The sequence below is a fragment of the Thermobia domestica genome, chromosome 6 (genome assembly GCF_964235325.1).
Source record: "Thermobia domestica chromosome 6, izTheDome1.hap1.1, whole genome shotgun sequence".
Classification (NCBI taxonomy): Eukaryota; Metazoa; Arthropoda; class Insecta; order Zygentoma; family Lepismatidae; genus Thermobia; species Thermobia domestica.
This window is the reverse complement of record NC_137459.1, coordinates 24,479,378-24,505,536: the sequence shown is the minus strand read 5'-3', so window position 1 is coordinate 24,505,536 and position 26,159 is coordinate 24,479,378. Positions and strand designations below refer to the sequence as shown.

Genomic DNA, 26,159 nt, shown 5'->3' with positions numbered 1-26,159 from the left:
ATGCCACTCTGACGTTCGATCTTTGAATTTGAAAAGTCAAAATATTAGAATTAGCATAATATATTTCTGATGCAATAGGAAATCAAACCTAAGAACGCGTGCAGTAAAAGCCAGTAATAAAACTTACAACTGGCCTATTTTTGTTTTGTTTTGTTTTCTTTTCTTTTTGCGTCTTCAAGAAACAAAGTTTTAAACAGGACCAGTACCGGTTTTTTTTTCCCTCTGTGTGTGTGTTGAACTGGTAAATATTGAATGCTAGAAGATAAATCAAACTGGACTTCAGACTCGAAACTCAATCAAAAGTGACTGTGGAACTCAATCAACATCTGAAATACCCGGCTGTGACAATCACAGTTCAGCGCGAGCTGCACAGCCTGAACATCCGCTGCTATTTGCAAACTCTCTTATCAGCAACATTAACGCTCTAGCTTGAAGAAAATTTTGTCGAGATCAAGAGTTATCGACTGCCGATGGATAAAAATGCGTAATATGATCCGTTGAGTTATATTTCTAATAGAAAGTTGTGTTTATGTATGGCAAATGCACAAAGAAGTTGACGCTCCGAGCTGTACAGTCCCTGCCATGATATATGACGGCAGATAAATTCTCTGTTAATGTTGTGATCCCTTAATCCGTCGGTCTCATGATTATGTTTACTGGGCATTTTACTGCCAATGATCACGTATACGTTACGTTTTAGGTAACCACGTGTATCGTATGGTCCAGATTGTGATTCTGGACGCGATTTTTCAAGATAACAAAGCGCCAATTTGCACTGTTCAGTCTGTTAAGGAATAGTTTCATGAATATCGGAATGAATTACAAAACCATTGGCCCGTCCATTCCACAGACTTCAACATTATTGGACAGTTGTGGTCAGTCATGAAGCTTAAGATTCTGGCTGATAGAATTGGGTCCTGCATTGCAAGAGGAATAGTACTGTGCATTTCTTTGAAAAACCATGCATGTCTTATGTCTCCGTTCTACAACGAATCAGTGCTGTTGTGCACGCTAACTGTGGTTGCACAGTTCTTATCCTTACTTAGTTTAAACCAGTGAGGACGCCAGCTTTAATTTCCTGCGGGGAGCATGCAGTGGGGCAGAGTCATTTTGTGGGAGGGGGCTATATATATATATATATATATATATATATATATATATATATATATATATATATATATATATATATATATTTTTTTTTTTTGGTTATCCAAAATAATAGTTTTATACTTGTATCTTGACCTACATTACAACACGTTCGGGATGCAGTAGGAGGCGGACGACGGCGAAAGGGGGCGCCAGCCCTTTTGTCTCTTTTAGCGTCGTTGCTGATTTAAACCCCAAGCAAGATAGGAGATTGAAAATTCAAGAAAATATGTACCTTATTACATCAAAATTAAATAATTTTAACGAAGTTGTATTGGAAAATCATTTTGTCACACTATATCAAAATTTAGAATATGGGGTTGATTTGACCTCTTTCGTATCGAGAAAGTTTTATGCAAAGTTTTGTTAAAATCGGATAAATTTTACAAAAGTTATCCCAGAACGCACAGATACAGAAGTTTTGTGCGTACACTGACATCTTAGTGAACTGTGGAACATAAAATGAATGCTCATCCGTTTGCCATATTATATTAACACCGAACGGGTCACATCTGTGTATGTTGTAAATAAAGGACGTGTATTTGGAAAAGTCATAGAAAATAATAATGATAATGGCTATATTCGTTAATAAAGTAGATATCAGTTGGTGTCGAAGGTCATTGGCCTTGGAGATTACACTTCTAGTCCCTTAACTTAGAACTTATTACAGAAGTAGACTGAATCTTTTAAATGAGATGTCATTACATGAAGTGTCACCGCCCTCCAACCTTTAGCGGAAGAGTTTTATTTGTATTTGGGTTTATTTGTGAGGACATCAATCAACTTAAAGTGGCTTTTTTTCTTTAATAGTGCATCCAATATGAACTACTTGAACTATCTGACCATGAAGATAATCAATCAGTTTGCTCTTGTTCCCGACAAGGTGATGTATGGATTTTTTTTTTTTTATTGGATCATGTTGTATAAACATTTGAAAATGTGACGGAAGGCGTTCCGTCCACAGATGCTCTCACTGAAGTTTGTTGGAACTATGTTCGAATATAAAATTAAGACAATAGTTTTCTCAGCAAGTTTTGAAGATAACATTTATAAAATTAGACAAGGAACGAGTGTTTGGTTCACAAAGTTAGACCACATGTTTCCCATAACGTTATGCCTGTAATAAAGATCAAATAGTCTAGAAAGGGGCATATCTCTCACATGAGACACCTTTGCGGAGTGCTTCCTTAATGAACCAAGAAGGCAGAAGTAAACATAAAACAGTATCTTAAGATTAAGGGCGATAATAGCTATAATTCGAAAAATGAAATAAAATCTTTAAGTTTTACGTCCCACGCTTATGCCGGCTAGGCTAAAGGAAGACGGTGATGATGAGAAAATAAAGGAAATGGTGGAATGAAGAATGTGGGAGGAAAACGGGAGAACTCCGAGAATACCCACACACACGGTGTTTGTCCACCACAAAGTTCACTTGGAGCGATCTGGAATCGAACCAAGAATCCCATACACCAAAGAAAAACGCTCTACCACTGAGCCACCGCAGTCCCGTTGCTATAATTCGAGTTCCATATGCCACAAAATTAATTATCTTTCTTAGATTCCAGCAGTTGATACTAGAAATCTTTCAGTTCAACGTCCCACGATTATACCCTTTTAGGCTAAGGGAGACTATGACTAAGACAAGCGAATGATGAGGGAAGAATTGGTGGAATGGGAATGTGGAAGAAAACGGGAGTACCTCGATAAATCTCACGCACACGATGTTGTTGGCAAGAAACTTGCTTGGCCGGGACCGGAGCAAGAACCTCACGCACCAAATGTAAGCTCTCTGCCACTGATCCAGCATGCTTCCTCCTCCCAGTGATATCAGAATTTGACTCCTGGTAATAATCCACTATTTAATTAGCTTTCAGAACATAACCCTGTGGCATGAAGCTAAGGTTAAAAACTGCAAATAATAAGTTCTTATGAGCCGCCGATTCCTAGGTGAATAAGAAGTTTGAAATTATGTTTGCATACTTTTATTTGAAAAGCAAACTTGTCTCTAGGCTTTCACCAAATAGTAAGTACATAATTTATCTCAGAGTCCATTTTTTTTTTAAGTAGTGATGAGTTGTCTTGGAAAAGATGCTGTAAGTTTTGAAGCCAGAATCTTCTGCGCCTTAATACAAATGTGATAGCATCTTAGTCATTGTACGGGTGCATTATTCAAACGTTTAACATAAGCTTGATAAAAACCTATTTCATTCAATTGTGATTCTACTTTGTTGTTCGTGGCACACAAAATGAACGTTAACTGGGCGTTGTGATTAGACGTAAGGTGGCTTTAGGCCATAAGTCAGCATCTCCCAACCGGTGTGCCGCGGCACACTGGTGTGCCGCGAAAGAGCCGTTGGTGTGCCGCGAGGAAATCGAAACAAAAATATTAATTCTATAGCAACCAAATTGCAAGACATAAAAAATGTATATTTGTATTTCACATTACAACGAAAAAATACTGTAATTGTAATATATTATTGTAAATATATTACTGTGTAGCAGATATGTCGGAAACAAAATTTTGTTTGCCGGAACCTCATACACACCAATGTTGAGAAGTATTTTCCTATGCTTGACTTCATTTGACGGGGTGCGGGTCCCTTTTCCGCCTTCTGTCCTATAGTCAACAGAATTAAATGTCAGGAAGAAAGTGAATTGGTCGATGTGAGAAATGATGAAGGTTTGAAGCTCTATCACTCAGAGAGAATATCCAGTTATTTCTACAAAAGCTGTGAAAGTTCTCATTCTCTTTTCTACATCCTACTTAAGTGAAGCAGGATTTTCTGCAATGAACACAATCAAATGTAGGAACAGGTCACAACTGTTAACTCTGGAACACAATACGAGGATGTGTTTATCATCTATCCGTCCACAATTGAAGAAGCTTATCAAAAAACAAAAACAAAAACAAAAAAAAACATCAAGCTCAAGTTGCACATTAATTTTGTTTCGTGCACCAACTTGTTTTACTTATTTTTGAAAAAATGTAACCTGTATATATTATTATTATACCATTGTAACCTTCAATAGATATTATTGAAAAATTGTTACATTACTAACTAAGAATTCTAATCTCCATATAATATTTAAAAATGGGATATTAACCATGTTAATTAATTGTTTGTAACTTTTCTGTACATTTTTAATGTTGACAAAAAGTATTTGTTATTATTATTATTATTATTGCTTATTTATTGTTGCAGACTATATCGTAACTTGATATTTTAAAATATCACTCAATCCTTTCAACGAAGCAATCATGCATACAAATTACCTATACTTGCGTTTTAAATATACAAGAGATTTGTTTGTTCGTTCGTTATTTAGTGATCTTCCTTCTTAGTGAAAGGTTGGATACAGTTTTCGAAACAGAAAGTGTATTTTTAAAAACCTGAGTCCAATAATTCATTGCAGTTGTTATCTGTTTTTAAATTGGAACAAAAATAAGCATAATGATTTGCCACGGGGAAAAACAAATGGTCAAGCTTTCTTCTCTGTAAGAAGGAGATCAGTAATCACAAAAAAATTACCACAGTATTTTCTATTTACAAATAGTAATAATGATATTTATGAGTGTGCCGCGATAATTCAAGTTACACCCGTAGTGTGCCGCAAGTTGAAAAAGGTTGGGAAACGCTGCCATAAGTCATAGTGGCTATGTCTGGCAGCAGGTGAATGGGATGTAATCAAGTATAAAATAAATCGAAAAAAGTTTTAAAGTGAAGGGCAAAATATATTTTGTCTGTAGGTAGAAACAAAATAAAAGACTTGATTCCAAGCTAGTGCTACTTAAAGCCAATACTAGTTGTCCTTTTATGGCTGGCGTTTTGTCTCGATATAGCAGAACGTTTTTATGTAGCAATAATTGTTTTATGAAACAACTTACAGTTGTGATAAGACCAGCGCTGCTAGGTGTGTTATAACGTGTATGCTGCTTTTGAAGTTCATTTTCTTTCCAGCACATAACGAAACCGGTTTTTTCCTTTTTTTTTCTTTTCTTTCCTCAAGTGACATTCTAATTTATCAAGTAGCAGTTTGATAACATCAGTTCAGTAAAATCATAATCAAGTGTATATGTCTGATGTTTTCCTGTACAGTTTCGCACCTCTTCAAGATCCTTATGATTAGGTTTGAATGTCTATCAATTCACGAGTGGAAATTGTGTTCGAGCATACGTGCAATCGGGTTTTGTCGTTATTGTCGATTACATGTGCAAATAGCTGCAACAAGTATCTCGCCTCTTTTGCCCGGAGTGTGCTAGTGTTCCGTAGCAGCAAGAACAATCAGTAGCGAATCAGGCGTTGTAATGATTGGATGGTCGTATGGATATGTAATGGTAACTTGTTTTCTTTTTTTTTTCTATGTACGTGGTACATCATCCATGTAATGCATTCGTATAAAACAAAAAAGTCTACAATGCGTTCTACATATTCTGATGTATAACCTCCTCTAGTAGCAATGGATTTCTGATTCTGTAGCTATATTAAAAAAATAACAGTGTTGTGTTGAAGATTATTCTGCCAAACATGTCGGTAAAGAAATTGATTTAGTTCTATTGTGAATAGAAGGGGGTATCGAAAAATTTACAGGTAAAGTTTATTGTAAGTATTTAGGCAAAGATTAGTGCCAAAAAACTTCTTTATCTAGGTGGCATATATCTAACTAAATTAATAAGATAAGAACTACGGTGCACATTTATAATCTTCCGGAATAAAAATTTACTGTTAAAATTACTGACTGCAAATAAACTAAGGATAAGCCTATACAGACATGCATTTAGAATATTTTGTTGGTAAGGGTCCGAGATTTGGAAGGGGGCAAATATATATATAGAACTAGATTGTTTTTATAAGAGAAAGAGTACAGATGAAGTTTGAAATCAAACGTTTCCCTGTTAAACAATTACAGTTTCATCAATAAAGTGTACACATGTATATTGAGTTAGGAAGTGTTTTGGGGATCTAGACTCGATGGACACCCGCATTGGTCCATTCCTGGGCGTATATAAGATATCACAAGTATCTGCTCTATATTTTTCCACAAGATACGGGAGCTTTCTTTCTACACAAGATGAAGACTACAATTGTAAAACCATTACTAGTGTCATAGGAACAGAACCAATTACTATTACTGGACCGACGTTTACCTTCAGCTTTCCTATACAGCACCTTTCTGTGAAAGAAAGGTATTTTCTTTTCTATCTTTGTTGAAACACATAAGATCACAATTAATACAAGAAACCAATATCAGAAGACTTGATATTTGAATATAATTCTAAATACTTCAGGGAGAATGTAGAGCTATATTATTATTATTAAATTAAAAGTTTATGTTTCGTTTACAATTCACCGATAGCTATCACTTGTGTCATTTGAGTATCTAATGAGTAATAATTATCCAAATAGTCATTGGGGCGAGGCTAGGACTACTTTTTTTAAGTATGGAAAATGACTTTTGGAGTGGAGCTTTCTATAACAAACAAACAAAAAAAAAGTGATAGAATCAAATGATTTTTTTTCTGTACAACATTCTTAGACGTGACGTTATCGTGTTCTTTGTATTTTATTTTTCATTGTGAAAGCTTGCAGCGCACAGACGTGAACAATAAAACAATGATGATAATAAATAGAAAGCCATTTCGAAGAGTGATACGCATTTTTCTGATTTTTCAGCCTTTTCGTTGCTAACATTAAAGAATAAACTTAACTGTGTGTTACCTCAACAGCAGAAAAAAAAAAGTAAGAGGGAAATTATTTTTGTTACTTATAGTCCTGATACATTACATATCTTAAAGTCAGTTTTCGTATTTGCGTTTTTTTTTAAATTATTTTTTTTATTTTTGCCGGTTTGGTTACTATGTTCCTTTGTAAGACAGTTTGAGATCCATCCAGGCTATTTAATTTTCATATCCATATTACGTGATATTGAAATTGAAATGATTTCCTTATTTGAGTCTTTTTTCTTTCTTTCTTTCTTGTTAGATAACTGGCTTGAAGTGAGTACGAAGAGAAATGCACGGTAATAAAATCGTTTGCATGACACATTTATCTTCCGGTTAGGTAACATACATGGGCTATGGATTTTGGATCGATATATATGCTATATTCGTTACTTTTGAAAATACTGTTGGTAAAGATGTTCGAGATGCATCTCGTACTAAAGGACCCAACAAATAATGTGTGTAATTAATTATTTTACGTAATTATTTACTTATTAGACACGCAATACACTTATTATTTACATTTTAATATAATACACATATTTACATTTACTCCTTATATATACATCGTGCTTCAATGATAATTTTTCTTTTAATGAGAGAGACCAGATTTCGATTTCCTGTGGGGAAATAACTTATGCTGCAAGAGTAATTTTGTTAAAACTTCACAGGAAACTTGCAGAATAAATCATCTTCCTGAGAAAATGGAGGTCGAACTTTAGTACATCAACAGCCTATTTGCTTACGACAAAATGAGTTAGTACTAAGGAAAAGTCAATACTTGTGGGATTAAATAATGCTTTAAATGGGATTTTAAATACGAGCGTACGGTATTTATCGTTTTTAATTTAATACAGTATGATCAACTGCGATGCATATTTGAATTCAGACACTTCTTATTCATAGTGACTTAAGCCAAACTGCACATAAAGGAAGACATTGAATTATCTCTTTCATTCGTTATCATTTGGTAATGTTATTTCATCTTTTTATCAGCTGAGTAAATGACAGTGCACTCCTTATATTTTATCGTAAAATGCTACCCGGTTACCACAATTCTGCATGAAGTTCAATGCAAAGTTGCGTCTCCTCAAAATCTACTTTATGGTAAAACGATATCTAGTTTTGCTATCACATTTATGAATGTTGAACTATAATATAAAAAAAAACTGGAGTAAGAAGCTGTTCTTAAAAAGAAAAAGCGCTACTCAGTTTCTAAAATATTTTACTTCTCCCAGATTTGCGTCCATTACTCGCCAGTCGTTTCCCTAGAGCATACTTTTTAAACTGTAGCAACTGTGCAGATATGCTGACGTTTCCTTGTACTTTCTTGATTTCTTGTTAAAGAATCACAAGGGGTAGTTTACTCCCAATGGTGATTTTTCAAACAATTTTTCTCGAAAACACCTAAGGCAATTTTGTTCATATTTTGTAAGTAAATATTTTGCTAACAACGCTTCAATTTGTCGGAAAATATTATTTAAGAAATTGGAGCGAGAATGTTTAGTCGGTATGCTTATTAGCACGTTTTCTGTTCAAGCTTCTTAAAACACTGAATGGAAGCATATTGCTCTGAAATTTTAATTAATTGCATAGAACAATATTTGTTGTACGAATGAGAAAAAAGAAAGAAAAGATTCAGGCGCCTTTAATTTTGGTTACTTGTTTATCCTTCTCTATATATTATGAAGTTTGATACACAAAATGAGTTTTTTTTTCTACTAGTGAAAGTTTCTGATACTGTTCGTAATTAGCAGGAATTCTGACAGTTTGAACATAAATGAGGATTCTGAAGAAATTCTTGAACTTATAATACAAGAATTGCTCTCGTCGAGTGGTGTATTGTGGCTTTATAATTATATGTCGCCATTGTGGAGCCTTCCTAGAAAACAGTCAAAAATTCTATGCGGTACGAAAATCAAAAACATTTTTTCCTGCTAATCACCGTTGAGGCTTTAGTATTTGGGGTTTCTATGAGTGGTAAATAATTCATCTGCATAGTTTGAATAAGCCCTGAATCTCTTAAAGATTATTGAAAAAAGTAAATAAAGCAAAATAAGTATTACATACTATCTATATATTATAATGCTAGATTTTATATGTTTGTGGCAATCTGCATATTAAAGTGTCATGTTTATATGTTTGTGGCCAGAAAGATCTCGAAAACCACAAGTGCTTGAAACTTGCCGATGTCGAATCCGTTTTCGCTGGTCGAATCCAAATTTTGTGTAGACTTGACAGTTCTCATTCATTAAAAAAAAAAAAAAAAAAGTATATATTTTTCTGTTCCACATTTTAGGCGTCGTTTTGACTATTAGTTTAATATTGTCACTAGACGTAAAGGTTGATACCCTTGTAAAAGGCAACCAGCAGAGGAGCTACGTGTAGCGGGTTGATGGACATTGCAGGCGCGTTGCTTTATTCTGAATGACAAAACCTATTGCAAGCTGGCAAGTTCGAAGGCTTGTGGACTCACAATGAGGCGTACTCAGATATGAAATAATAAGAAAAAATATTTGCATTTGGTATGATCTATCACTTATCCAGGTTTTCCACAAACTCCCCCCAACATTCTATATATTAAAATACTACATTTATATGTTTGTCTATAGCAATCCACTCCCTTTGAGAATCTTTCTGTCCTTTACTTGTGTCCGTAAAGGGACTTGTACAGATATAGTGAGAAGCGGGAAGGAGATTCACGCTCATATTAGAACTCTGGGCTGTGTAAATAGCGCAGGTTCAGCTAGTTACATACAAATATACGAAAACTTCCATTCATTAGGGACACATAATTTGCTTATTAATTGTGTGATTAATCAATTGGATCAGGCTGCCAATACTTACTTGATAGAAAAGAGCAAGAGAAGGAAAGTTTAATGGAAATCCTAAACCACTAACACATGAGGAAGATAAGACCATACTAGTGCTGATCAGCAGGTACGTATCCACAGGGGTATAGGGGGGGGGGGCGCTCCCCCTAAATTTTTGTTGGCCCCCTAAAATGTTCACGGTAGGCTTGCAAATGAACTATAATATGGTTGGATACCCCCCCCCCCCACCCTACATTTTTGGGCTGGCTACCAGCCTGTTGTTCAGTTCATTGATTTCAGAACAGACGGGGAGATGAGCACTTCACAAGAACATTACGGAAGAGTATGCTTGATTTAATTGGAGATATTGTGATATTTTCTCTAGATCTGTGTAGAAGCACACATTTACAAAAATAAGTTCTTATCGTATGTACTGTATCGCGATATAATATCTTTACCAGCTTCCTGACTATCATTGAATTTTTTGGTAAGAAATTCGTAGCAACTAGCACATTTTCATTTACTTATTTGTTTGCGGCACTTTACAACTACTCGTTTAAAGAACTATAGATCTGACAACTGGTTCATTGACGTCTCCTTTCCACGAATTTAGTTTAAGAACCCGGTCACTGTTTGATCGCAAACTACAATTTCTTTGCATGACTCATAAATCTTACCTACTTATCAATCACAGTTGGTCGCTAGACAAAGGTAATGAAAAAAAAAAACGATCACAAACTGCATGAAATCAAGTCCATGCCCCCCCCCCCTCCTTTTTATTTAGGTAACTCCCTACTTTTTCTCGATGCCTGGTAATTACAGCAAAATTTTGAACCCTTCGAGTCAAAATCGAAACTATGCATAGCAAAGATGAACATACAAGACATTAGATATTGCAGCAGTATGGATCACAATGGGAGGAATTAACCTTGTAATAACCTGTATATTAATTTCTTCCGTGTTTTATGAAAGGCAAATTTTATCCCATTATTTTGCGTTTCATACTTCTATTAACATTCTGAAATATGTTTAATAATGATTTTCGATGAACTTAAAAGATTCGTTACTGAATACTCTCTCTCCCTCTCTCTCTCTCTCTCTCTCTCTCTCTCTCTCTCTCTCTATATATATATATATATATATATATATATATATATATATATATATATATATATATATATATAATGTGTGTGTGTGGTGTCGTGTCTGTCTGTCTGTTATTTGCGATGTTTTTCTCAATTTTGAGCCTCCCATTCCATAGACTATCAAAAACTATCTGATGGGATTTTCCGCGTCACTCATACCGTTTCCGAGGTATTGGCCAAAAGATAGTTACGATTTCCGGAGATTTAAGGAGCCATATCTCGGGAACTAAGTCATAGAGAGATCATATTGATGTTGATCAACACCTAAGAGGATGGTGAACATTTTGGTACCAAATAGTAACCGGTGGCCACTGGCTAACTGGACGTCGTTCCTCAGATATTGGCCAAAAAAGTTCGTTTTTTTGGGAGATTTAAGAAGCCATATCTCGGGAACCGTGACTAATAGAGAGATGATATTTTGCGATTTTTTTTGCGAGTAAGAGAAGAAGGTGCGGATAAAAAGATTTACTTTTACATGTAGAAACAATCACAGTTATCCTTCCTCCTCCATTTTTTTTTTAAAGTTCTTTCTGGTAATGCTCTTGGAGCATTTTCAACTGGTTATTATTATTATTTGTCCGTACTGATGGAATAATTAACTTTGGGAAATTCAGAGACACAGATATGAAAAGTAAACGTAAACTACTCTAAAATATTGCCATTTTGTGTAGAATATTGTAGGAGTTTCAAGTGGGTGCAATACTTTCCCATTCTTACAGGTTTCCCCATAGACCAAAAAAGAAAAAAAAAATCAAACGAAGCTTGCCAAGTGCAAGTGACTCAACAGTCAAATTCCAAGCAATACACCCGGAAGTAGCAATAACTAAGTTAGCAATGGCGTGATCAAAATCTTTTTTCTTAAAAAAAAATGAATTTGCGCAGGGAGCTTTCTACTGCATGAATACCTAGAAGTGAAATTGGCAACATTCCAGTGAGCTAAAATGTTGACAAACGCCGTGACAGCTGTCGCGCCTAGAAAAAGCGCCGGAGAAGGAAACAGGGTAACCTACCAGAGTTGGTCTAATATTGATCTTTTTTTCTAATGTGGTCATAGCTAGAAAAGGATTCTAAAGAGGTCAGAAACTTCAAATGCATATCTGTGTATGTGAGTAGAACAGAAGCTTAGGCATTTGAAGCTCTAAAGGCTCTGCAATCGATGTGTTCTAAGATGGCGAAACGTTTTGATTGGCTGTTTAAGTAAAGTAAACGCACACGGGCTTTTTCTTACCATGGAATAGTAGTTCGTCTGTATTAAGTTTAACGATGTATGTAATATAGGGTGTACATTTGTAGTGACATTTATATCCTGTTAAGAAAGTCAAACTTGAACACGCTTATCTCTTTTAGAAGATGTAAATTCTGTTCGTGATTAAGTAGCCATTAGTGTATAGGTTATTCTTTATCTTTTCTCGGGGCCGCGGTGGTTCAGTGGTATAGCGTTCACCTCTGGTGCATGGAGTTCTTGGTTCGATTCCAGCTCGCGCCAAGTGAGCTTTGCGGTAGACAAACACCGTGTGTGGGGGTTTTCTCGGGTTCTCTCGTTTCCTTCTACTTTCTTCATTTCATTCATTTCTCATCATCACCGTCTGCTTTAGCCTAACAGACATAACCGTGGAACGTAAAATTTAAAAAAATTATTTCATTTCATTTTCTTTGTTCAAGTTTTTTCCTTTTTTCTTTTTCTTAGTATATGCCAAGACGAGATGTTCTGAAAAGAAAGATGACTCGTGTAATCTACCTTTAATGGCAGTCTCTGGGAGAACCTGAAAAAAATTTCGAGATTAATGTTCTTCGAATGCATTGGACATACAACGAGTAGGTTCAAATTAATGCCATTAAAATTACCCAAATATTTGTTCTCATGTTACTCAAGTATTCGTTTTGAATATTCGAATTATTATTTTAATTATTCGCTATTCGAATAAATTTGAATTTAGTTCAAACCTTCTCATTTGCTAACTTTGTATTTATTGGTACTTTTTATCGACAGTGGCCTTCATTCCACTAATATCTTCAGCCAGCATTATGACTTTCATTGGGTACTGTGACGTCACATTGGCTCTTTTTTGTTATATTTAGCTTTTTAGACCCCAGTTCACCATCTCTGAATTCAACTCTTTTTCCAAATTGCTTTTTGATTAATGTTGTCCACGGGGCGAAAGTTATCTTATTAAAAATGAAATTGAAATGAAATCTTTTAAGTTTTATGTCCCACGGTTATGCCGGCTAGGCTAAAGGAGATGGTGATGAAGGAAATAAATAGTGGAATAAAGAAAGTGGGAGAAAACGGGAGAATCCCGAGAAAACCCACACACACACGGTGTTTATCCATCATAAAGTTCACTTGGTGCCAGCTGGGATCCAATGATGGACGCCATGCAGCAGAAATGAACGCTCTACCACTGAGCTACAGAGGCTCCAATTACCTTATTAAGTTAGAGACGAGAATATGAAACGAAACAAAAAAAAAAAAATAAAAATAAAAAAAAATACGAGTCTCGTTGGCAACACTAGTTCACCCGTCTTAGATCTCGAACACGATATTAGTGTTACATCATTCATATATATAGGATTCAACACTAAACTACAAATTGACAGCGCGATTGTACGAACAAAATAAATAACATTTATCAACGTTTGGAGATACGCAAAGCACGTAATAAAATATTTCAGTTTTACGTCCCAGGGTTATGCCGTGTAGGCTAAAGAAGACTGTCGGAAACAACAGTCAAATGTGTAATTTAAAGTTTTCCGTCATTGTATGATAATACACTTTAAAATACACGTACAATAACATAATGAAACGATAGCAAAATACATGTTTTATACTTTAAGATAGATATAGCCCGCTATATAGCTCATTTATTTAGAATAAAACTTTCTCCATAACTGAAAATGTCTATCTTTGGGTGCCCTTCTGACATCTTATGATATAATAAACACATCTTTTGACAGGCGATGCCATTCAATGCCTTGAAAGGTGGGATATGCCAGTATGGGGTCTCGTTGCTCTATATGAAACGTGAAGTTTGATTTCTGATAAGTATTCTGAATCTATTGCACTATGAATTATTTTACGTAAGAAAGATAAATAAAATGAGTTGTCCTGTATGACAAAGGAATGAAATGGTGGAATGAAAAAAAAATAGTACAGTAATTTCATTTTCTTAATTGTAGGTGTTGTATTTACAGTTCACATTTCATTCGTACATTTTTCGTGTTCTCTTGAGCTTCGAATCACAAAAAATAAATAAATAAATAAAACTTTTGTACTTTGCGAGATGAAACAGCTCTAAATCACAGTCTCATGGGCTACACTAGCACTAAGTGTAAATTGAAGTTTACTGTATTGGAACTATGTGTAGATTTCTCGCCAGGTTTAGACAAAATTGAATGCTACATTGAATTACAAATATAACATACTTTCAATACATATCAGGCATTTTTCTTAATCAACTTTATGCGAATGTTTTTTAATTTATTTCATCAACTATAGTTCGCCTCCAGAGAAAGCTGTAGCTGTGAATTGTAATTGTGTGTGTGTATAATATGTAATATACCCACGCGCGCACACACAAATTAGAACTTGAGGTTTGGGCGTGACACGTTTTCTATACCGGTATTATTATGAAAGTTCTCTTATATTTGCTTGAAGAAATGTTATATCCAAACTAAGTAAATTTCTCTCTTCGTTTTTTTTTTTTTTGGTATTACAACAGAAGAACAAGTCATTTCAAATTATTTCAAAAGATCTTTTAAAAATCCTTGTCTGCAAGACGCAAAGAAACACATTCTGGCGACGAGCATGAATCGTAGGAAATTTGCCAGTGTTTGTGAAATTGACGTCATCTTCTATTAAAAAAGAAAAGAAAGAAAAAAAACTAAATTTCCAAGAACTCATAGGGATAGAAAGAACTCACTATCCTCATATAATCTTCGACATTTTTAGAAAGCCGAACTTAGAGATTTAAAGAAGAAGAGTAATAAACATATTTGGAATTCATATTTAGACTCTGGATAGGGAATTGTAGAAATAATGGATCATAATCCTTCATTTATTCTTGGACGTCAGTCCTGTGTCTAAAATACGTAATATTTATTTGTATTCCATTTCTGCGGGAGATTCAGGTCTCTTATACAGTCCGTAAATAACAAAAGAAACTTTGATCGTGACTAGTGGACGGAAATGACGTATCACCTTCGTCTTCAAACAATTGAATGTAAGATTTTCGTGCAAGAAATCTCATTTCACTTACGCTTAAATATTTTCATTTAGAACATTTAGCAGTATCTCTTCACTATGGATTGCTGGACTGCGCCGTAGGTCCTAGTATGACATTCTCAAGATTGAAGCATGTTCTGTAACAATATAATCAATCAATTTCGTTAAATATTGAGAAGTGGTAATAAGAGGAAAAATTATTATTATTATTATTATTATTATTATTATTATTATTAACACCGTGTATAACCATGAAAGATAGGCGGCTTGTATCTGAATAATGATAACTAGCTGACTGCTGGTATCGGTTGTCGAGAAGTCTTCAGAATCCAAGGACATCGTTCACGAGGTTCTGAATTTCAGTTTCGGAGGAGCAAGTGTTCGGGTTCGAGCCAAAAAATTGTTAAAAGTTATAGGGTGCCGGGAGCAAACATGTTCAAAACTGCTCGGCTTTACTGGCTCGAGCTGCTCAACTCATAGCTCATTTACTATCAAGCCGAACCGAGAAGTGAGCCGGCTCCAACCGATGGCTCACCCAAGTTGAAACACACCGAGCTTATGATTCATCTGAACGGAGCCGGTTCGAGCTATCGGATCAATTCAGCTGAGTCGAACCGAGCCCATGGACTCGTTTCAACGGAGCCGGCTCAAGTCGGTGGCTCGTTCCAACCGATCCGGCTCGAGCTGTGCGCTCAGTTGAACCGAGCCGAGCCGGTTGACATCACTACCCGGGTTGGGCTTCTGCTTGGGCTCAAAAATTCGACCGTTCAGGTCTGAGCCTTGATGGCATGAACCACAGTATATACTTATATTGGTGCTCACGACATTCGAGGCTATCTCGTTATAAAAAAATCTGTTGTATGATTATCGAGACGAGACGAGATGCGAGAAATGTCCCCTGTCGTGAGCAACACTAAAAGTATTCCACATTACTGCTTACATTTCACATGGCTTTCGCTTTTTACTCTAATCAGGCCATGATTTCAAAATAAGGTAAAACGAGCTGAACGATCGTGCCACTTATCAAACTCGACCTCGGAAACAGTGTCTCGGCTCGGAACTCGACTCGAGAAAATTACCTTTGACTTGAAACGCGAGTCGAATTCGAGTAGGGTTTCGAATCGAGTCGAGTTTTAGCTCGACTCGTGCCCATCTTTACTTTCAGTGCTTACAGACAAAAGTTGGAATTCTTATTCGTTGAATTTTACTCGTTGAATAACAACAGTATATGACGTAAGAGATGGTTTTATTCTCGCCGTTTAATTCAAATGTTATATTTTTAGACAAAACTACTGTGCAAGAGTTAAGGATTTTGCGGATCTGCCTTCGCATATTACTTCACCTATTGTTTCCACACTCGACACAGAATCACCTTTCGTTCGCCAGAACAAGCACACCTGGTAGGTCTTTCTGGTGCCAACTTGGAAACTCTGTGAAGTGAACTGTGAAAGACTATTTCTTGCTGTGTCTTCAATGGCCTCTTCCAATCAAGGTTGAAGAACAGAGTAGTGTGAACGTAATGGTTTAGAAATGTTTTCACATTCACGAAGCCAACAAACTGTTCTCGCATCGATGTTGATCTAACTTTGTCATGTGTTACGTAGCTGTGAACTGTTCAGGAAATTAAAAAGTTTTTTTTTTCTTTTTGTAAGTCTTCCGTCTCAAAATTCAATCTCACTTGTTGCAGCTTACGGAAAATGTGGGTCTTGTAACAGCAGACCAAGAAAGAAGTAGTTTAATATGCATTTAAATTTGTTGTAAATACTTCCTTTATCGCAAGATTTTAAGTAAAATTACTTTGAATTTCTGGCAAGAATACTGCGTAATACCTTTGTTATATTTACGTTCCACGGTTATGACAGCTAGGATAAAGAAGATGGTGATGATGAGAAATGAATGAAATGGTAGAATAAATAAACAGGGAGGAAACGGGAGAACCCGGAGAAAGCCCACGCACACGGTATTTGTCCACATCAAAGCTCACTTAGCGCTAGCTGGGATTGAACCAAGAACCTCATGCACCAGAGGCAAACGCTCGACAATTATAATATTAACTAACTACAGGAAAACCTTCCTGAACATACATTTCCGTAATACGAACAGTTTTTTTTTTTTTTTTTTTGTGTGTGTGTGTGTGTGTGTGTGTGTGTGTGTGTGTGTGTGTGTGTGTGTGTGTGACCAGAAAAATATCTGTACGATTACGGGTCAGAACCCCTTCCCCCTTTCAAGAACACCCTCAGAAATGGGCATGGATGATCCTCTTTTCCTCAACGCTGTAGTAGCCTCTTCATAACGGACAGGAATTATTTTTAATTAGTTCCTGTTTAACACCGAAAATACTTTCTGCAATTTAAAAATAAATTTACGATATAGAACAATTAGAAAAAAAAATATCCTTTCTCCACAAAATGCCTCTCAAGTCAATGACTTGTGAATTAGCCCACACAGCAGTTGCAAGCTGAACCTGAAATTCTTAGTTTCTCTGCCTACAATAAATTTGTTTTCTGATGGTAATCCTAGAAAACAAACAATGAGTAAAAACAATTGTGGAGAGCCAGTCGTTGGGCAAGAATTCTGGGAGAATCTGACAAATTCACTTCTCTTTTCCTTGAGGCTTCCAGAATCAAAAATAAGTGAAGAAACGTCGTTAATTTTACGATAAAAATTTCAATGAAAACTATTTCCCCCTCTTACCTTGTTTGCAAAAGCCCTCCAGAAAATCGAGCACTGGTTACAGTATTCGACATCATTATTGAAACAATTTCTGGAGTTTAACGTCTCACAATTATGCTCTGAGACTAAGGGAGTCAGTAATGATAATCAGTGAAACTGTGGAATGTGAGGAAAAAGTGAAGAACCTCGAGAAAACTCACACATTCACGGTGTTTGTTCACCACAAAACCCACTTGGTATGGGCTGGGATTGAAGCAGAGATCCTGCACATCAGAGGTGTGCGCTCTGTCGCTGAGCCACCGCGGCCCCATTTTCTAACATCTTATTGATTCTGTCTCCAGATTCCGCAACAAGCACCGTATCATCTGCAAACCGTATACACCTAATCTTTCTACCTCCTACTGAAATGGCGTCTGCATTATATAGGCTCTATTTTCACTATCTCTTGTAGATAGATGTTAAATATTTTGGCGAGAGACAGCATAACGTTAGTCAATCCACATTCAAATCAGATGACTAAAAGACTTGCAAAAGAAACGAAAATTAAATGAGTTACCAGCTCTAAAGGGTCTTCACTACAGCGAAATTAAACTACCACTAATTTTAGAGTTTTTCTGTAATGTCTTCAAAACAAATAAAAAATATTCGAAAAGCAGAAACGTAGTGAACTAGACAATACGATTTTGCATGTGATACCGTTATCACCCGATTTAGAACAGAAGATTGATTTAGCATTTTTTTGCGGGTTTTGTGGATAGCGGCATACCAAAAGCAGATAGGTGAATTGTGGTAAAGGTATCACATGCAAAATCGTATTGTCTAGTTAACTACGTTTCTGTTTTTTGGATATTTTTATTTCTTTTGAAGATATTACAGAAAAACTCTAAAATTAGTGGTAGTTTAATTTCGTTGTAGTGAAGACCCTTAAAAGACGAGGGAGTTTGTGCATAAAAGTAAGTCGCAAGCTTCAGACCTTGAAAAGCTGGTATCGGTATGTTCTTGAGATCTCCTCCGTTGAAGAACGATTCCACAGTGAGTGCATTGTCCTACCAGTAGAGTAGAAAATGTCTCGTTGCTTCTTCTAACTGTAACTCTACCACTACATATGGTTTACTTTTTTGTGTAATGAAGATAACCTCAAGGTTGCCAGGTGTTTGCAATTCCCGTTGCAGGTTGTAATTGTCTTTACATGAAGATTGTGTAACTTGTGAGGGCGGTGAAGGTTGAATGAAGCATGTGTCAACGGTAAACACCAATGGGTTGTTTACGGCTTGGAAGTTTCTCTTATTTGTTTATTTTTGTTTAATTTTCTCTTTTGATTTTGCAAAAATTCTTTCAATCTGAAATTAGACTGTTTGGATGATACGAATTAATCTGGTTTACTTTCCCTTGTATTTAAGGTTTCTATTATTTGTAGCTTTAATAGAAAAATAGCACACAAAAATGACCCTTATTGGACTATGATCTTGATAATGGTCCAAAGGGCTAGACTAGTTTTGTGCAAAAACATCGCAAACCTTCGCTCTCTCACCAAGGACGCAATTGTGCAATTTATCTGTTTATGTTAATGTGCAGCAATGTCAATCTTCTACTCGCTATGCTGAAAAGTATAGGGATGCTCACGAGACAATGTTTGTGGCTGTCTCGTCTCGAAAATGTGCTGTAAAAGTGATGTCTCGACTCGAAAAATGTATATTTTTCTATTGGAAGAGCCGTGTCTCGGCTTGAATGTTGTTAGGAAAATCCTGTCTCGACTCGTCTCGTGCGCATCCCTAGAAAAGTAGATGACTTTGAATTGTGTCGTTTGTCTACTAAAGTTAAGAATTTGTACAGAAATTCGATAGTGCAATGTTTTCTTAGATTGAAACTTCAAAATGTTTTGAAGATAAGGGTCTTGAAAATCTTCAAAATATGTATATGTTAATGTATATTTTCCTAATTTTGGGTGGCACGGTGGCTCAGTGGTACAGCGCTTACCTCTGATGCATAGGGTCCCTGGTTCAATCCCCAGCCGAGTAAGTTTGTGGTGTACAACATTGTGTAAGTGGGTTTCCTCCTACATTCTCATTCCAATTCTAACAGCATCATTCACTTATCCCGTATCATCATTTAATCATCCGTCTCCCTTAGCTTAAAGGGCATAATCGTGAGACGTTAAAGTGAAAAAATATACGAGGGTAAGTCAAAAATCATCCGCAACGTAGCTATACCTTCTCGTACGTTGTTTATACTGACCGCTATCATTTATTTTATTGTTATGCTGTTGTGGTCATGCTATGAAAGTTTGATCCTGATTCCTCCATTTGTCTTCCTTTTGTTGCAGATAGATCATGGCCGCTCCATTAGAAGTTTGCACAAAAGAGGAATGAACAGTGATCCGTTTTTTGTTATCAGGAGTCACAAACCATCAAAGATTTTCGGCACAATACGGGAACAGTGTCTTGCCGCAACGGAGTGTCTACGAATGGATTGCAGAATTCAAAAATAGTCGCACAACTATGCACGAGGGAGGATGGTTTCAATTTTTTCGATACATTTGTAGGCACTCCGTTGTGGCAACACACTGTTCCCGTATTGTGCCGAAAGTCTTTGATGGATTGCGGCCCCTGATACACCTTCCGACTACAAAAACCGGTTCACTGCTCGTTGTTCCTCTTTAGTGCAAACTTCTAATGAAGCAGCTATGAATTTATCTGCATCTAAAGGAAAACAGATGAAGGAATTAGGACCAAACTTTCGTAGCATGAACGCAACAGCATAACAATAAAATAAACGAGGACTGAGGGCAGCACGAACAACGTAAGAAAAGTTAGAGCTACACTGCGGATAATTTTTGACTTACCCTCGCATTTTCCTAATTTTGTTAGGATCAGAATTATCAATAAATGGTTACCTTTCTTCATTTGACATTTATGTGACACGTTAAATGCAATGATGTTATAAAATAGAGGATCTGCCCATACAACAAAATCGTGAAGCCACACGTCACAGCTTCGCCACACCTACTCTGCCCACTCCGCGCCATTAAGATCGCAATGTTTCGAGCCAACAATCATGGCGGAAACGAGAGTAGCCAATCAGACGTGCCGGCTCAGACGATGCTCGGTTTTTTTTTTTTTTTTTTTTTTGGCTTCATTAAGTTCATATGATGAAGATACGTATGGGCTTATCCTCTATTTTACAACATCCTTGGTTAAATGGGAATAAGATTGTCATTGCAATAATGACATCATTAGTTTATGATTCAACAGGGCTTCGGTAAAGTTACTTCGTTTATCAAAATTCAGTATGTTCTTGAACTAATTAAACATACGTCTAGTTAGAACTGAAGAAATATTTTTTAAAATTATTTTTTTGTTGTTATTACGTGAATTGCAATAAATTTGTCCGATGATCAGATCTTTTCGAAGCCAAACAGTTGCTATTTGCCCACACATAGTTATGTTCTTTGTTAATTAGCGTATTGAAAATTACCGAACTCTCCAGGCTAAAATGTAATTCAATCTTATAACATGATGAAACAACGCGGCAGGTGTGTCCTTAATTTAAATCAAGTAAAATTCCACTTACCAGTACTCCACAAAGGAGGGGAAGAGTATATTCTCCGCTCAACTCATTCATAATTAGTTTTCCAACCCAATTATATGAAGTTGTACGTTCCTTCAGTTACCAAAGAACTTTTGAGAGTTTAATTGCTGTTCAGGTCTTCTAATGTATTTATGTCATCCATCTTGAAGTTCTTCAGCTCTGAAGCTTTGTTGTTAATAGCTGCTAGGGGAGAAGTTTTCCTTGCAAGTAGCATGAACCTCTTCAGCGTGTCATTTCCTTTGTTAACTTAGCCTTAATTTTTTTTTTCGAAATCATGATCACTTCTAAAACGGTGTCGATTTTCTTCTGAAGTGCGTGATTAATGATTTTATTAGAGTTTCTGTAACCTCATCTGAGAAAGGTGATTTCCACCCAGATAATTCATATTGCATTAATTTTTTTCTTAATAAATATTGAAAACTAATTACAAAACTAATTAATTAATCATAGTACTTGTCTGACATGACTGGAGAAGGATAGATCTCAAACTCACATATTTATTCATGTAGCTTACGTTCATCTAAGAGAACTATATAAGCATAGGTCTCTAAACAATTGGATATTTTAACCTACAGTAAGCTTCTACGGAATACTCAGTCAGAATGACCAATCGTAAAATTAGAACCCAGAACCTCTCAAAATGTAGCAACAACATTAACTGTGCACTTCATAAAGTGAAAAGTGTCAGCTTTGGTAACATATACGAAATTAGATCCCGAAGTTTGCGTAAATCATTACTGAATACACACACATACACACACACACACACACACACACACACACATATATATATATATATATATATATATATATATATATATATATATATATATATATATATATAATACAAAAGAAAAAATATACACAATGAAGCTACTAGTGATCAACAGTAGCACAGCATTGAATACATCTAAATCTGGGATTGTATTTGTGACAGAGGTCTGCACGGGCCGGAATTTTTAGCCTGGCCCGTGAATTTATAATATGAGGCCCGACCCGAGGTTGAAATATGTTTTAGCATTTAGGCCCGAGCCCAGCCTGAGCTCATGTGATAATCAAATGAACCCGAAATAAGCCCGAATTACAGAAACTTAATTATTAATGCAAAATTACATTTTTATTTACAGGAATTACAGGTTTAATTATGCAATTGCTTTTAAAGTTATCCAAAAAGAACGGTCCAATAAGTATCGTTGTACAGTATATTTACAAAAAATAGGCCCGAAGTAACCCGAGAAATATGGTTGTGTGTTTAAAAATTTACATCCAGGGCCCGAAGTGACATATGCTTTGTAGGCCCGAATCCGGCCCGAGCCCGTGCATACCTCTAATTTGTGAAAAGAGGTGATGATCTTGAAAGCATTTCATAACTTTAGTATTTTTTGTAAACGAAGGAAAAAAAGAAATTTTCAAAAAGTTAAAATTATTCTAATGATGATGAAATTGGAATAATAATAATAATAATAATAATAATAAACTCTTTTAAACGGGGATGTCTTTTAGATTGAGGTACAATATGTCTTATTTTTCATATGAAAACAAAAACATGTGAACACTTTTCTACTACTTGTCTCGATGCTTACCTGCCAAAAATTGATTTTCCATGTGTCCATTGCGATGCATTATATATATAGTCTTCCGTGTTATCATGAAATATTGAAAGCCTTTCTAAAATGAAAAATGTGATCCTACATTTTGTAACTTACTGAGATCTTCATAAATTGTTTCGAAAGTAATATACTACTAGACAAGAAAAAAAAATAGTATTCCACTTCACAAACATTTTTATTTTGTTATATAGCATAAAAAAATAGGCATTCCGTACAGAGAAAATCGATGCCACTGGGATGTGTTTTCTGCGACAACAACGCGGATTACAGGTTGTAATGGTGCCCGTGGGGTTCTTAAATAACTCTATTCAATACTTGGCGAAGTCGTAAACAAAAGAAGTGAGAAGTATTTTAGAAAAAGGTCGAACGAAGTTTTCTGGTCGACAGAGAGACAAATACTTTGATGATGGAAGGCCAAGGTGTTTCACAGACGTCTAATAGCCCTGTTAAAGGCTGCAGAAAAGGAATGTTAACGATGAGTTATTGCAGTTTTATTAACAAAGGGAGCTTTCAGAAAAAAAAATAATATAAATGCATCGTATCCATATATTTGTCCTGTTTATATTCTTAAATAAAATATTTTATTCTTGCCTGTAAAAGCGAAGTGTATGCGGTGCGGTATACAGCATTTGCATTCCGGTGTAAAAACATGTGTTTGAGTTTCTTTGTTTAAATGGTCATAGTGCTAAATGCCTGTTATATTACATTAAACAAAATTCGTTTCCTTTTTCTTTTTTTTTTTTTTTTTTTTTGTTTATTTTTATAACACATTTTGTGTTTTTAAAACTATTTTTGCCTCCGCGCTGTGTTCGTATAGACTATTTGAATGATGGGCAACGAGGGCTTACGGGCCAGACGCGTCCACTTTAAAAGTTCTATACGATTCCCAATCTGCCGAAATTAGTTGAATTTCCGATAATCATTGCATTTCAGTTTGAACCAGATTACGAGAATCTTCTAGAAATGGATTCACAATTTCATTCTTCACATTAAATTTCATTTTTTTTTTCAATCCTTAATAGTACTTAGAGTTACAATAATTTTGTAAAATGAACCATTATTGTTCTCAATACTCGTAATTTGTGTTGATCCGCGTATTTTTCTTTCCTTGGCCTTCTTCTAGAAAAGTTAATTCATCACTGGTAATTGATAATACCACATAAGTCAATCCTGATGCTTATTAACAACTTCATTTGAAAAAAAGGAAAGGAAAACACAGTTGAGAATGCTCCAAGAGCATTGGCAGAACGAACTTAAAAAGTATTAACTTTTCTTATTAACTTCTAGAGGCTTTATACCAATTGTTCTATGTACTTTATTATTATACTCATTAATCAATTCTTGTAATATATCTATCCATTTATAATTTCCTTGCGTACTATTTTTTTCACATGTTTTGTTTAAGAATTCTGTCAAAACGTTCTAGGATATGTTGTTTTACGAAGATACATGCTCAAAATGAAGGGATCAAAGTTGAAAAATTCGCAAAATACCATCTTTCTATGACTTACGGTTCCCGAGATATGGCTCCTTAACTCTCCCGAAATCCGAACTTTTGTTTTCCAGTATCTGAGGAACGGCGTCCAGTTAGCCAGTGGTCACCGGTTACTTTTTGGTACCAAAATGTTCACCATCCTCTTAGGTACTGATCAACATCAATATGATCTCTCTCTGACTTACAGTTCCCGAGGCTCTTTAAATCTCCGGAAATCGTAACTATCTTTTGGCCAATATCTCGGAAACTGTAAAAGTGACGCGAAAAATTCCATATCTTTCTCAGATGGTTTCGGTGCTATATCGAATAGAGGGCTCAAGATTGAAGTATTCCAAACAGCAGACACACAGATATAGAGAATTCAGTAACGCACTCTTTAATTTCGTTGAAAATTAAATGATGGTGTTTGTGGAAGTTGATCGTCTGTTTTCAGTACCAAGACTATACGAGACGTAGGCGTACTTCACGATGGAATTCAAGACATTGCAATGTGTTCTAAACTCTCCTTCTGTAATCGAACCCGATACCAAATACACCAAAGGCATTTGCTATCAAGTAAATCATCGAAAAAGTCTGATTTCGTAGGAGCAAATGTTTCAAAGAAGAAGAACAGAGATAGATATTTCTCTTTCGTATTTTCAAAAGATGTAGTTTTCCCGGAAGACTTCCACTGAAGTTTGTGGAAGATTTTCTACAAAGATAAAATTGCAAGACACGAGGAAAGAAATTAATTTTAGAAAAGGCAGTTTTAAAAATAAGTGCTGAATGGCGTCATTGCATTCGTACGCTACGATTTAGATTGTGATCTCTTTCCGGATAAAATTGATTTCGTAGCAAAAATAGCCACTATATTCATTGAGCGCTGCTGTAATTATGTAGGGGATATTTTCAGATCTCGTAAGGTGAAAAGTAGTGTAATGTCTACGAAAGATCAAAAATATATATATATTTATAATATTTTATATATTAAAATGCTAGCTTTATATGTTCGTGATCAGGAAAAGTTTAATGTTTGTGCCCAGTTATTTTGACAATGGTATCTCCGAAACTATATGCTCTAGAAAAATGCCGCTTACACTGATCGATTACAGATTTTCTGTAGATTGTTCAGTTCTAATTGAATATTTTTTTTAAATGACCGTTATTTCTTTGACATTTTAGGGTACATTGGAAGTGTTGAAATTAAAATAAATATCCTACGAGTTATACATTCCAACACCACTTAATTGTGTACTGGGGTTGTATATATCTCAGGTGTTTGATTCATGGCCAAATAATACTGAAAAAGGAAGGATAACCATTTCTCGAGTCTAAGATAAATCTTTATTTTTTGAGTGTTTTGCCCAATGAACGCCATATATAACTGACATAATTAATTCTATATGTAATGTATTTGCCTATTACATACTGCATGCAAGAAAAAAGAAAACTGATCATACATGAATTAGAAACTCCAACCGGAATAGGCTCAAATCGTGGAAACGGTATGAGATATTGAAAAAATAATCTAATCTAAAATTTTCCCCTTTATGGTACCCGTTGCCAATTTTTATCAAGACGTCTTTCACTTGTGTCTAAAGGGACATGCACAGATGTGGGAAATGACAGAGATTCATGCTTATACAGCCGTGAATGATGCGCTGTGTAGAGAGCTCAGGTTCAGCTAATGTATATATTAAAATTTTTACTGTACATTTGGCAACTAAACTTTCATTTTTTTAGTGAAAATTAATTCAACATTTGTATCT

The 26,159-nt window shown here is 35.5% G+C and overlaps 1 protein-coding gene across 12 annotated transcripts in view; it reads left to right on the top strand.

The window, feature by feature from the left end:
* dop (microtubule-associated serine/threonine (MAST) protein kinase dop) overlaps window positions 1–26,159 on the top strand; it is a 1,172,801-nt gene that overhangs the window by 1,040,123 nt on the left and 106,519 nt on the right. The window contains exon 1 of one of the 12 annotated variants that reach the window (XM_081761427.1): window positions 1,962–2,029. The exons of the other annotated variants lie outside the window; for them this stretch is intronic. Coding sequence (XP_081617553.1) covers window positions 1,967–2,029 — 63 coding nt within the window. The 5' untranslated portion in view covers window positions 1,962–1,966. Of the gene's footprint in view, window positions 1–1,961; window positions 2,030–26,159 lie in introns of those variants that run through there. 12 annotated transcript variants of the gene reach the window in all.